The sequence below is a fragment of the Austrofundulus limnaeus genome, unplaced genomic scaffold, assembly GCF_001266775.1.
Source record: "Austrofundulus limnaeus strain Quisiro unplaced genomic scaffold, Austrofundulus_limnaeus-1.0 Scaffold301, whole genome shotgun sequence".
Lineage (NCBI taxonomy): Eukaryota > Metazoa > Chordata > Actinopteri > Cyprinodontiformes > Rivulidae > Austrofundulus > Austrofundulus limnaeus.
The window spans coordinates 164,716-177,810 of NW_013952703.1; the positions used below are offsets into that span (position 1 = coordinate 164,716).

The following is a 13,095-nucleotide window of genomic DNA, read 5'->3' on the forward strand; positions in this document are numbered from 1 at the left end:
AGTAAGTAAGTAAGTAAGTAAGTAAGTAAGTAAGTAAGTAAGTAAGTAAGTAAGTAAGTAAGTAAATAATGGAAGATGGTTGTGAGTATGGCCCTGTGATGGACTTGCGACCTGTCCAGGGTGTACCCCAACCCTCGCATTGTGACTGCTGGATATGGGCACCAGTGACCTCCATGACCCTGAAAGGACAAAGCGGGTATAGATAATGGATGGATGGTTGTAAGTATGGGTCCATTCAAAGCAGACAGAGTCCTGGGTTTAGAGAGTTGAATCACATGGACTTGAAGTTACTTTACCAAACCCTCATGGATTAGGTTTTGCCTAGTCATCTAAATATAAGAACACAAAAATTGTGGATTGTGGAAATCCACCAAGAGCCTGCAACGAGTGTGAGATTTGTTTTAAACATATGCCTGTAGATACAGCCTGGGCCCAGCAGAGACTGTGATCTAACCCAACTGCATCCCCAGGTTTACTGGTGGGGGGTGGCCTTTCAAACGATAAGAGCAGGATGTAGTGTCCGAGTTATTCCATTCATTCCGACTGGTGTCATTCACTCCCTCCGCTGCCATTGATAAACTACAGGCAGACTAAAACTGTACAGAAAATCATTATCATTGTTCAAAACTCCTCCTTCTGTTTGCTGATTGGCCTGCTGGAAATTCTACCAGAGAACTCCATGTTAACGAGAGAAATCCCATACGGAGAAGTGAAAGGAAATTTAAATTGAGTGGAATCGTGTAGGATGGCAAGGGCCAGGCTAGAATTTTGACAGCAGTTAAATAATTTTCACTTGTTAATAAACGTTCTGTTAATTGATGAACTCTAAATAGTTTGAAAATGACCTTTAACCCTTCCCAGATTTATCGGCAGCAAGAGCTGCCTCTTTAAGGTTATCGCAGCTGATGTCCTACCACCTTGGTGTGTTAACACACCTGTACACTCCAGGTGATCACACTGATGACAGGCTTTTAGTTAGAGGGCCATCATGGTGGTGTTTTGGATGCCCTGTTCAGTTTTCTGATACCTTCTTTGAGCTGGCAAAGCCTCAGGACGCCGTCAAGGCACTGTGCCAATAGCGACTTTGCAGATATTTACCAAAAACTTCCATCTGTACTTTTTTTTTGGTCCTTTTCGTAAATTTCATAAAGTTTTGCGAGAGGCAGGGGAGGCGACCGCAATTAATTTTATGAAACCAGGAAAAGACACAAAGAATCAATTGTGCCAGCTTGGATAGAGGACAAAGGTAGTGATGTTATAGCATGAACAGCTGCATTGTGTTTTATCACAATCCCCTCTCCTGGTTCGTCCATAACTTTTTATTTTACCTTTGGAAATTCCGTAAGCTTTGTGAGTGGGGGTTGGGGTTGTTGTTGGTGGGGTTTCTCAAAGCGTCGACACCTTCTCCCAAAATTCTACTTATTTTAAAGTCAGATTAGAATAATTTCAGATTAACCAGGGGTCTCATGTACAAACAATGCACAAAAATGTATGGAAAAACACAAGATGTATCAAAAAAAATGATAGGACCGTGGAAAGGTGCCCAATAATTGTAGACGTTTCTACAGTTATTGGTGATGCTTAGAGGAGCTGCTGGACTGTTAATGATCTGAAAACCATTATTGGACACACAGATGCGTAAATTGTGAAGCAAGAATTTCTGCTTTACCAGCACGAGTTGAAAATCAGTGTTTTCAGTGTCACAAAAAAAGGATCTGCCTGAGCAGCTACATCACTATGGTAACAGCTCTGATTAACTTTCAGGAAGTTTCTGTTCTTGACACCTCAGAAAGAAAATCAAGCTGTAGCAGCATCCAGGCTACAGGTTACCATATTTCTGCCGGCAGTGCACAAGCTCAACTAAAGGTTGAATATTTCTGATCTGACCCGAACAGCAGCACCAGTGATTCAAGTCAGCAGTTTTGGGTTTTTGTCTGGTTAAACTCCATTTTGAGAGCATTCTACCAAACTCAAGTGTCCTTGTGTTTGCTATAGTTACATCAGCAATTATGAGTAAAGTTTCAAATGCCTTTGCCCTGGCACACCTCTGTAGTCATTTATTATAAGAGTGTGTTTAAACTAGGGCTGCAAAACATTGGAAAAAAATGACATTGTGATTTTTTTTCTAACCTTGCATTACATAATGCAATATGAAAAAATCAGGAATATTCAGCAGATGACCTGAATAACAAAGTTCTGCTGCCATCTTGTTGACAGTGAACCTGTACCAATTTTTGTGTATGTTACAAGTAGGGATGTCTCCATCCAGATTTTTTGGCTCCTGATACAATCCGATTTTTTTTAGTGATTAGTCTTTCCGATACCGATCTGATAGCTTTATTTCTTAATTTCTTTCCAAGTGACAAGGTTGGTAGTGTTAAAGCGAGCCCTGCTGTTCCCACCACGAGAAACATCCAGCTTACAGATTTTGCAAGATGCAGTTTCAGCATCATTGTCTTCCGTTGAAAAGTGCTGTGGACATGGATGCATTTTTGTGTGCATCTTGACTTCTTAAAGTGGCGATATTATGTGTTTCTCAGCCATATATTTAAATACTATACCACAATAAAGTATCTATGTCACCTTTAGTTGTTATTAAAATGCTGTTTTTATGTTTAAATAGAAAATAAACTTWTMTTCTCATCACTTCCTCTTCKAAACGCCTTGAAATTGGCCTCTGTCTCTTTAAGAACCACCTTCCGCTTCTGTCTCGCACATTTCAGTGGGGGGGGGGGGGGGGGTCCACGCTCGTGAGTGGGAGGGGGTGGCTGCTGCGATGCAGTTTACTTGGCATCTGAAAATTCATTTCCTCAAAGGTATTTTTAATCTGAAAAGAGCTTCACTGAGTGAGAAGTAATGTTGAGAGCTCAGCAGACAGTTTCAGTTTCACTTTCAGTTTCACCCGAGAGCCCACAGGAGTCATGAGCGGGGTGTGTGGGGAGGGGGGAGGGTGGGGGCGTTCTGCCATGAGGAAGTTCTGCTTAAAGACATGTCCCAGGGGTGTTTCTGGTCCCCACCTGTCGTTTTGCTCCTCAGCATGGCTTCCTAAAAATGCTGCAGGATTTCTCAAACATGCATGAATGAGTCAAAGCAAGGCTTTCGACATGTTTTTTATGAGAGTATAACATTATAACATTATATAAAACTCAAAAACGTTGATTTTACATCATACTGCCCCTTTAATGGCAGTTGTAAAGCATGATGATGCTGAAAACTGTTGCGAAAACTGGATTGGCCCGATCACATGACTAAATCCAATTCTACCTGATTTTCAAAAAATGGCCACATCTGCCACCGATACCAATACTGAGTATCTGATCGGGACATTCCTTATTACAAGTATGTTTTTTGTCTGTTCAGATTTATTCTTTATATCTTTTCTGTGCTGGAACCCGAGGACACGTTTCCTGAAATCATCTGCAAACATGAATGGTAAATGGTCAATGGGTGACTCATCAGAATACTCAAAGCACTTTAAGGCTGAGTTATGGTGGCGCTTTGGAGCGCACATTGAACGCGTGCGCACCCTCGCCGGCAGTGAAAGTGTTTATACTTGGCGCTTACACTGCTGAAGATTTTTCCAAAAGGACGCATTACACTTTATTATTTGTGAACATGTTGTAAATAAAAAACTTGACAAAAATTTGGAGGTGCACGACTGCGTATCAGGACTAGGGGTGTAAGAAAATATTGATACACTGAAATATCGCGATATTTCATTTCCCGATATTGTATCGATATTCCAAAGCCCTGTATCGATTTTTGATTAAGGTTTAAAACATCAACTTTCCTGCCAACCATTCATTTTTATGCTAGTTCAGCCTCTGACCACTAGTTGGCAGCAGTGAGCCAGCCATTTGGCTCCTCTACCTCTTGAGCGCCAAAGAGCAAGGTAGCATTAGCATTGTAAGTAAACATTAGCTTCATGCTCCGATAGCTGAATCTGAGCAGAAAAGACCGACACCCTCTGCCTTCTAAGCTGAGGTAAGGTTACAAACAGTTACTTATTTGTCAGAATGTCTGTATTTTAAGACAAATTAAGTGTCTTGTGCGCTCTTTTTTCCAACTGTAGTCAGCCTTCATGTTACGCACAGCGCATGCGTCAATCGCCTCGGACAAGCTCAGCACTCCCCCCGTGACATAAAACTCTGTCTGTTGCTCTCAATGTCCGGCTGATCGCATCAAAGTCTGTATACTTTATCCTGCTGTGTTCGCTTCAAAAATGGTTTAACTGTATTTTTTAGTTTTTCCATTTATTTACTGTTTATTTTCAGGACCTGCCCTGCTGTTCGACCCACATTTATACAAATCACGTTCTGTATGCAGGTCAGCTGATCCCAGAAACTCTGTGTGCAGCAACTTCATATCATCTGTTTACTGAATTTATGACAACATAAAGGCTATTGTTAAGTGTTGGATGACAATATTGTAAATTAATATTAAAAACTAAAAGCTGCAAAAATATATTTTCAAACTATTTATTGGCTAATTTAGTCTAATAATTGAAAACATGGATGAAATAAGAAATATGAAACAAATAAAATGAAACACATACAAAGCAGAACACAGCTAAATGTATCAAAAGTATGTCTATGTAATATTAGAATTTTCTGAGACAATGAATATTGGTTTATTCTTTTTTTTCCCCCCAGTAAGAGGTTTTTATTTTATAGAATTTTTGGACAAAAAAAATCACAATATATTGCCTTGTTTACAGTATCGGGATATATCGGGATATATCGTATCGTGACCCCTCTGTCATGAAATGTATCGTACCGCCAAATTCTTGCCAATACACAGCCCTAATCAGGACACCGCGAGGGGCCAAAGCGCAGGGGCAGGGATGGTGCGTCATTATTGGTGTGTACCCCCTCAACTATAAACCATAGCTTTACACTGCAATCTGTGTCCTCATTGACCCATTAAGTCTCTGCAAAGCTAACATATACAATCACCTATGGAGACTAATCAGTGCCAATCACATTCATACACTGATGGTACGCACATCAGAGGCATTAGGGGTGAAGTGTCTTGCCCAAGGACATAACAAATGAGACAACTGGAAAGGGGGATTGAACACGCAACCTACCGGATCCAGGATAACTCCCCTACTGAACTGTGTTTTATCCCCTAATGTGTTGCCTTTGGGTTTATCTCAGTTTCTGTTATGTTTGACCATATTTGACCTCTTTTCCTCCAGTTCTGTGAATTTACTCATTTTCCCCATTTTTGTTAAGAACCTCACCGTCAACAAAATAAAAGTTGTAGCTTTTTTTGACACGAAGCCACCCACGTCCACTAACTGTAACACGCCACCATTTTTTCATTTATTCCCTAGAGCAGTTATTTTTTTCAAAGTGGAAGCCACGACCCCATCAAGCCGGCAGCCTGTGTGTAGAAGTGTTTGTGGGTTCGTGGCAGGGGTCGGGGGTGGGTTTCCCCAGCCAGGAGCTAATGCTGTTTGGGAGGCCATGTTATGAAGAAGTTCGGGAACCCCTGCCCTAGATAACATTTAATTATCCTCTTCCATGGCAGGACCTGCAGGGTGACTGCAGTACTCTTGATGACAAAGCTGAAACGAAGTAAACCGGGTAAAACTGCTCCATACATTTATTTTTTTTATTTAACCTTTATTTATCCAAGTAAACTGTTTGAGAACCACTTCATTTACAAACATGACTTTCTTAAATCACAACTCTTTATTATAAATGTCTTTAAAAAGTCGTCAGTTTAGATTAGTTTGAGATAAATCCAGAGATGGTGCTGGTGTTTCCCTGGAACTTCTAAGGTTCCTGTTTGCTACCATCTGGACATGATGACGCTCCAGGTGTCTTTAAGCTGTCCTCCCTGCTCAGCCTGGGTTCAAACTGAACAGCTGAAGGACTACTGCATGCACACTAGGGCTGCACTGATTGGTCGAAATAATCGATGACGTCGATTATGTAAATTTGTCGACGCAGATTTTTTATTATCGATTCGCTGTATTACATAACAACCACGTGAACGTTCACGCAATTCCATTTCGGTACCTAAATGCATCATTGCGACCGTATTGGCATAAGAGCGGTGAGTTTTCCATGCTTGTCCTGAACGCAGCATTGCTCAAGAGCGTAATGACGTCAGCAGCTGCTGCTTCAGTTCAGTCTGAAGCTTGAAAACAAGCCTCGCAGCTCCTGGAGTAAAATTTACCAAACAGGCCGCCTCTGAATTATCTGGTGGATTAATTATCTTGTGAACACGACGTTCACTTGCTCAAACTAAATAAAGTACCGCCACTTTATTTATTTCATCCACCATTAAACAGAGACCGGTGTTAGGTCGAGCTGCGTTCCCCCATCAGACGGTTCCCCCATCAGACGGTTCCCCCATCAGACGGTTCCCCCATCAGACGGTTCCCCCAGCGTCTCAAACAACAGAGGAGCTTCCCGACACACGTCTGACCTAAAGAGCACAAGCAGCCAACAAGTGTTGGACGTGTTCTGGATGTTCAAAACGTAGCTTAAATACCTTTTATTAATTTTAACTGCATCCTCTTTTGTTTATTTGATTTAAACTTATTTGCCTTCCATGGACCTCCATCACATAATGTTTCTAGTGGAGAAATGACATCAATAGAAACACGTGGAGCTGGATTTTAATTTGTACAATAAGACAAAACAGTCTTGTTGTTTTCAACAGTTTTCACCTTAAAGAAATAAGTTACACAACTGATGTTACAATACAAAGAGCTGGATGTTGTCTTTATATTTGTTAAATTTTATATATTGAGAAATATGTTAAATAAAAAAATAATAAATAAATGTTTATTATAGTTTTTCCAGAGTGACTTGAATTTTGCATGATTTAGTTCATTTGTTAGTTTGTTAACATCTTGCACTATATTTCTTTTAGTTGAATTTTATATGCTTTGGTTGAGATTTTATGTTGATGTTAAATCTTTTAAGCTTTTTTTGTTAAAGATTTGACTCTAGAGTGCATATTTTGTGTCCATGAAAAAACTATAACAGAAAATATTACAATATTAAAGAACTGTTCTTGTTAATTTGATGAAAACATTTTAAATATCCAGTGCACTCACATCAGAATAACTTATAGATTTGTTGTTAGAATAATCGATTAATCGAAAAAATAATCGTTAGATTAATCGATTAGAAAGTAATCGTTTGGTACAGCACTAATGCACACTGCTTCTCCTTCCTGCCGGGCGTGAAAGCAGCGCCGCATGTGAGTGACAGCTGATGTGGGAGGAAGGTGGAGATAAGAAACCGTCTTTTCTTAGCATGATATAAACAGATCTGTGAGCGAGAAGGAACCGGTTGAACTGTCTAGACGTTAGATAGGTGGTCTCACCTCACACTTATCCACCACCGGCTGCTGCACGCAGTCAGAGTTGTTTCCCACCGCAGCCTTTCTATGACCCTCGTTGTCCCCGGTGCCCTCCTCTGAGTACGTCCGGTTCTGATTCCTGTGGTGGGGGCCATCTGGAAGGTGTGCAGACTTATTCTTGGGAGGCCGACTGAGCTCCCGGCGCAGCGCCCGGTTCTCCTCTTCAACTGCTCGGACCCTGAGCTCTAAGGCCTGCCGCTCACCAGCACCACCCAACGAAGCCGACGACTGAGTTTCCAATGGAGACAGGGGGAGGGGCTTCACTGTAGGGTTAACAGAGAGACAACCTGACATTAGACAGAACAAAGAATCAAACTAAAACCAAGAGCACTCAACGCTTTCAAAATTTAAGCTCATTTTAAAACCTTTTTTTTAAACAAAAACCTTATAAAGGACAGTTTTTATTCAGCTGCAGAACTTTTTTAAATCCACAACATTCTGGAAGAGTTTCAGTCTGGTTTTAAAGCTCTTCACTGCACAAAGACTGCACTTTTAAACTTTTTAATGATCTTTTATTGACTCAGCTGCTCCTTTGAATTTAGACCTGACGCACTGTAAAAAATGAAATGTTGGATTTACTTAAGGCTGCGACACACTACAAGATTTTAAAACAGTCGGCCGATTTTCAAAGACTGATAGAGCCCACATGTGAAGATAAAAAATCATGGATCTACCAGGTTTGGTCCTACAGTGTGTGATCTACAGCCACACGGCAAGAGACAACACACCACACACAAACAGATATTTCATTCATGAACTTTCAGATGTCAGATTAAATCACGCGAGACTTCCTGAAATATTGCGAGGATTCAGATGTCTGAGGAAGAAACCATGTTGATTGTTTGTGGACTATTTTTTTCCAGAGGAAAAACAATTCCATAGGACCTGTAACATCCAGCAGACTTTCTGGTGAGTCATACAGCTTTTTTGTCTCCTGTATTTTGGAATCCCCTCAGTGTTTACGTCATCTCGCTTTCTGATTGGCTACAGGTCTCATTCACAGGCTGTGAGCTCGGGTGAACACCACACACACTGATATCCGGCCAAAAAAAACCAAACATGTTGAATATCCCCGATTTGAGGTCGGAGCGGTCCCGACGTCTTTCCGAGCTGACTAGATCACTCTTAACTCACCCACGGTGGGAATATCTGCTATGATTATCTTTAGAGCCATCACAATAATCTGGACTTCCTTAAGATTGTCGGAAGGCCAAAAATCGACATGATTATCTTTTAGTGTAACACAGGCCTTAACCATGTTATGTCATCTGGTTTCACTTAAGTGAGTTGAGTAAATTCAAAGCAATACACCAGTTTTTTAACCAAAGAACATGAGTATGTTGCTTTGAATTTACTCAACTCAGTTAAGTGGAACCAGTTAACATAACATGGTTAAGTAAATCCAACATTTCATTTTTAGAGTGCAGTTGTCTGACAGGAGGTTCTCTGTAAGCCTCATGGAATCTGTTTTCTTTTCTGCCCCCCTCACATGTGGAGTTCCTCAAGAATTCATACTTGGACCCATTTTAGTTTTCATCTCCATGTTCCCCCGGGTAGCTTCGATACATTCATAAGCTCCCATGTAAAACATTTATGGATAAATTTGATCCATCCATCCAGCCATCCATCCATCCATCCATCCATCCATCCATCCATCCATCCATTATTTTCCGCTTTATCCAAAGTTGGGGCGCGGAGGCAGCAGCTTGAGCAGGGAAGCCCAGACCTGTCTTTCCCCAGCCACCTCTTCCAACGCTTCTGGGAGGACTCCAAGGCGTTCCCAGGCCAGCCGAGAGACATAGTCTCTCCGGCGTGTCCTGGGTCTTCCTCGGGGTCTCCTCCCAGTTGGACATGCCTGAAACACCTCCCTAGGGACGTGTCCAGGAGGCATTCTTACTAGATGCCCAAACCACCTCAACTGGCTCCTCTCGATGTGGAGGAGCAGCGGCTCTACTCTGAGTCTTACCCTATCTCTAAGGAGGAGTCCTGCTACCCTACAGAGAAAACTCATTTCGACCGCTTTTATCCGCCATCTTGTTCTTTCAGTCACTATCCAAAGTTCGTGACAATAGGTGAGGGTAGGAACGTAGACTGATCGGTAAACAGAGGGCTTTGCCTTACAGCTCAGCTCCCTCTTCACCACAACAGACAGGTACAGAGGTAAATTTGATTCAAATAAAACAAATGTTGCATAATAGACATCTTTCTGTAAATTAAGGCATTTTTAAAACTTGTTTTATCTTTTAATGACCTTAAACAGGTGATTCACACTTTTCTTACCTCTGTAACTCTCTGTATGTTGGTGTCATCCTACTAGAGATTGGGTTTTTGTTTGAGCCCAGACAGTGAACCACCAAACCTCATTGCTGTCAGATCACATAAAGCTCACGGAGCAGGATACCAGGACCAAGAACTTTAGGATAGAGGCAGTGTGTTTGGTGTTTAGAGGTTAGCAAGGCCCAGATTACAGTCGGATTTAGGCAGGTAGATGAGCTTTCTACCATCTGATAGAGGACAAATTATCCAGTCAAGATGAGTGACTACCCCACTTAGGAACCACTAGGAGAGAGACACATGGGAAGGTGGGCCTTGTTACTACCTTTACTTTTTTTTAGAAGGTAAAGCTTTTTGAATCTCCAACAGGGCCCTGGCAGAGGCTGATTACCTCACTAAAGCTCTGACTGACGGGACAATACAGACTTCATGAAGCAAACCACCCACCACCACACCACAAGCCTCAAAATAAAAAGTAGAGAGGCCACTTCATTTATACATATACAGATATACTGTAAGATAATTTACTTAGCAATTTGTATTAGATGAAAAATCTATTTTGTGAACATTGTTCTTTTACCAGGTGTTAAACTGGTGTTGGTTCTGGGGGTTATCAGAACAGGCGAATAAGGCTGTGGTAGCTGGGTGGTCTTGTAGTCCTGAGGCTGCAGGTTCCAGCTCAGGTTGTGTCAGGCAGGGTGTCCTGACAGTTCTATAAAACAGTTGTCTTTTGTGTGGGCTTGCTAGCTGATACCAGATAAAGAGTCAAACAAAGAAATCAGCCAACATACTGAATCATACTCTGAATCATTTTGGGTACAAAAATGATTGGGTACCAGATGCCTGAAGCCACATTTATAAGATCAAACAACTACACTCAGATATAAACACTAGGGATGTTCTGCTATCATACTATTCAGGAAGTAGACGGGGTCTGTGCTCCTAACATGAATATGTTTTGGTAGTTTTGGCATGAAGACACAAGTCATGATCGGATTAATTATTTTGTTCCCATATAAATGATGCATTTGATTATTTAATATGAACATATTTCAATCAGATTAAAGAATTTAGTGCATGTAAACACAGCTAATGATTTTGTGTCAAAAGAAAGCAATGAAAGTTTTGTTCAAATCCATTGAACAGTTTTCAACATACAGTGGGACTGGGTAAAACTATACACAGGTAAAACAGGAGTGTTAAAATTTCAGTGTTAAACCTTTGTGCTATTTTAACACTTTCTGAGTACACTGACATCCAGTGTTGGTGTTAATTCACAGTGTTGATTTCCTCAGTGTTGTCTCAACACTGGACAGTGTTAAATATGCTTCGCCTACAGTTGTCTTATATAACACTTAACAATGTTGTTATACTGTATGACACCATGCAGTGTTGAAAGCAGTTTTCTGAAAAGCCCCGCCCTCTTCCACCTCATATAAGACAGACCAGTATTTACCCAGCATTCCTTGCTGAGAAATCTTGCAGAAATGATGTTTTTGCATGTTTATGACTATTAAAGACGTTCATGAGAGTTACAAATTAGTTGTTTTGGTTAGTTTTATTTTTCAGTTTGATCAAGTAGTTCAACTTTAAATTTGTGTTATTGGCCATAAATCAACACCATGAGTGAGAGGTCTGTCCTGGTGTGTGAAGGGTGACTCCATTGTACTTTTCTACTAACTACTGAGTAGTGTTGATGCAATACTACAAGGAGTTTGATTTTAACTCTTGAGTGTTAAAATTACACTCTCAAATTGATGGTGTGTGAACACCTGTGTATGTTAATCTTTTTAACACCATAATTTCCTTTGTTAATAATAATACAATAGTGATACTTCCAACACTTTATTTTAACACTGTTGAAATGTTAATATGACACACAGTATTGTTGAATATTAAACACTGGTTGGTGTTAAATTAACAAAAAAATGGGTGTTAAAATTTAACCCTTTCACAAATGTTATTTTAACACCAGCAAGTGTGGACACATAGACACTTTGTTGGTGTTGAAATTAACACTGTGGTGTTAAATTAACACTGGCATTTTTGATGTGTACATTTTTTACAGAGTATTCAAGCCAGCCTAAATTGTACAGATGGTATTTTGAGGCCTCTAAACTTGTTTCTGTTATCTCATTACCACAAACCTTGCTTTTTGCTGAAGAACTGAAAGGAAATGCATTCTGTTTAACAGATTTTTTATAATCTACTTGCATAATTAATTATTTTTTGTGTTATGATTAAACTGTGGTTAATTGATCTGATTAATCAATCTGCTTTGAATGAACCATGTCACGTCATCTTGAACAGAATGTACTTTTAAATGATACTCGCCTTATCAGCGTACAACAAACCAACATTTAATTACTTGTCTCATCTAGAAATCAGTTTTACTGTAAAATAACTCAGCTTCACAATAGGAAATGTCCTCCCAAAAGGATATGATGTATTGCCCTTAAAGGAGGACCTGAGCTCAGAAGAGTTTATTTAAATCTGTGCTGACTTGCTGATTCGTGGCTAAAATCCTGTGACTGAATAAAGGCCAGTATTTTGGTTCTGCTGGTGGTACTGTATGGCTCTTTTCTTTGCAATTAAATGTTCAAGTCTAATTCAGTATTTGTCTCCTGGTTCTCCACTTGAGTAAAACAACTCGTTATCTTACAGTACTATGTAGTTCCAACAACTTGATTGGAAAAAAACAGTTAGTTAGCCTTAAAAATGCATTTGGGACAAGTTTTGAAGGTGGAAAAATGATTTAATTATTTTACCTATGATTTACAGGTCTAGGGTAAATTTGCCTCCTTATTCTAATACAATCCTTGTTTCCTTTTATCTTTTGTGGTTTTTGCTCTACAGTATATTAGATTGAATATGGGTCTATTTCTATTCTAAGTGCAATCTCGGAGTGCAACGATTTTATTTGTAACTTTTTAAAAGCCTATATGTCACAAGGTTCATTTTCATACTTAGTTTTCTTGGGGTTTCTTTTGGGATTGCATTGAAAAATAAAGAGAAGTGTTGAGAATAAAACGAAGCAGGCTTTTTCTGTTTAACAAACTATTCAAACCAAAAACAATGTGTCTTTGGAAAGGTTGTCTTACGCTTGAAAATATAGTGATATTAAAATAGAACCAATCAGATTCCAACAGCACCAGGACATTTTCCAGGAGTCTGACTGAATACATTACTGCTCACACTGCCAGCTGATCTTCAGGCCATTTCCTGGAGGCAAAAATGAGTGTTTGGGTAAGTTTGCTTTGATCAATTCAAGTAAAGCAGTGTTATGGTAAATATTTATTTAACAAAGACAGAAATACGTGGTCCAAGAATGAAGGTACTCCGTGRGATGATCAGCTGAGTTTTATTGCAACRACAGGAAACACAGAGAACAACCTGGCCTGTCTCTGTGCCTCTGATTCTCTCTGTCAGTCTCTC

The 13,095-nt window shown here is 40.1% G+C and overlaps 1 protein-coding gene across 1 annotated transcript in view; it reads right to left on the reverse strand.

The window, feature by feature from the left end:
* The window catches only part of large1 (LARGE xylosyl- and glucuronyltransferase 1), a gene marked incomplete in the record, with an annotated part of 198,750 nt that overhangs the window by 112,263 nt on the left and 73,392 nt on the right, over positions 1-13,095 (reverse strand). Inside the window, 1 exon segment of the mRNA XM_014021694.1 lies at positions 7,351-7,651. Within this exon segment, the coding sequence (XP_013877148.1) occupies positions 7,351-7,651 (301 nt within the window).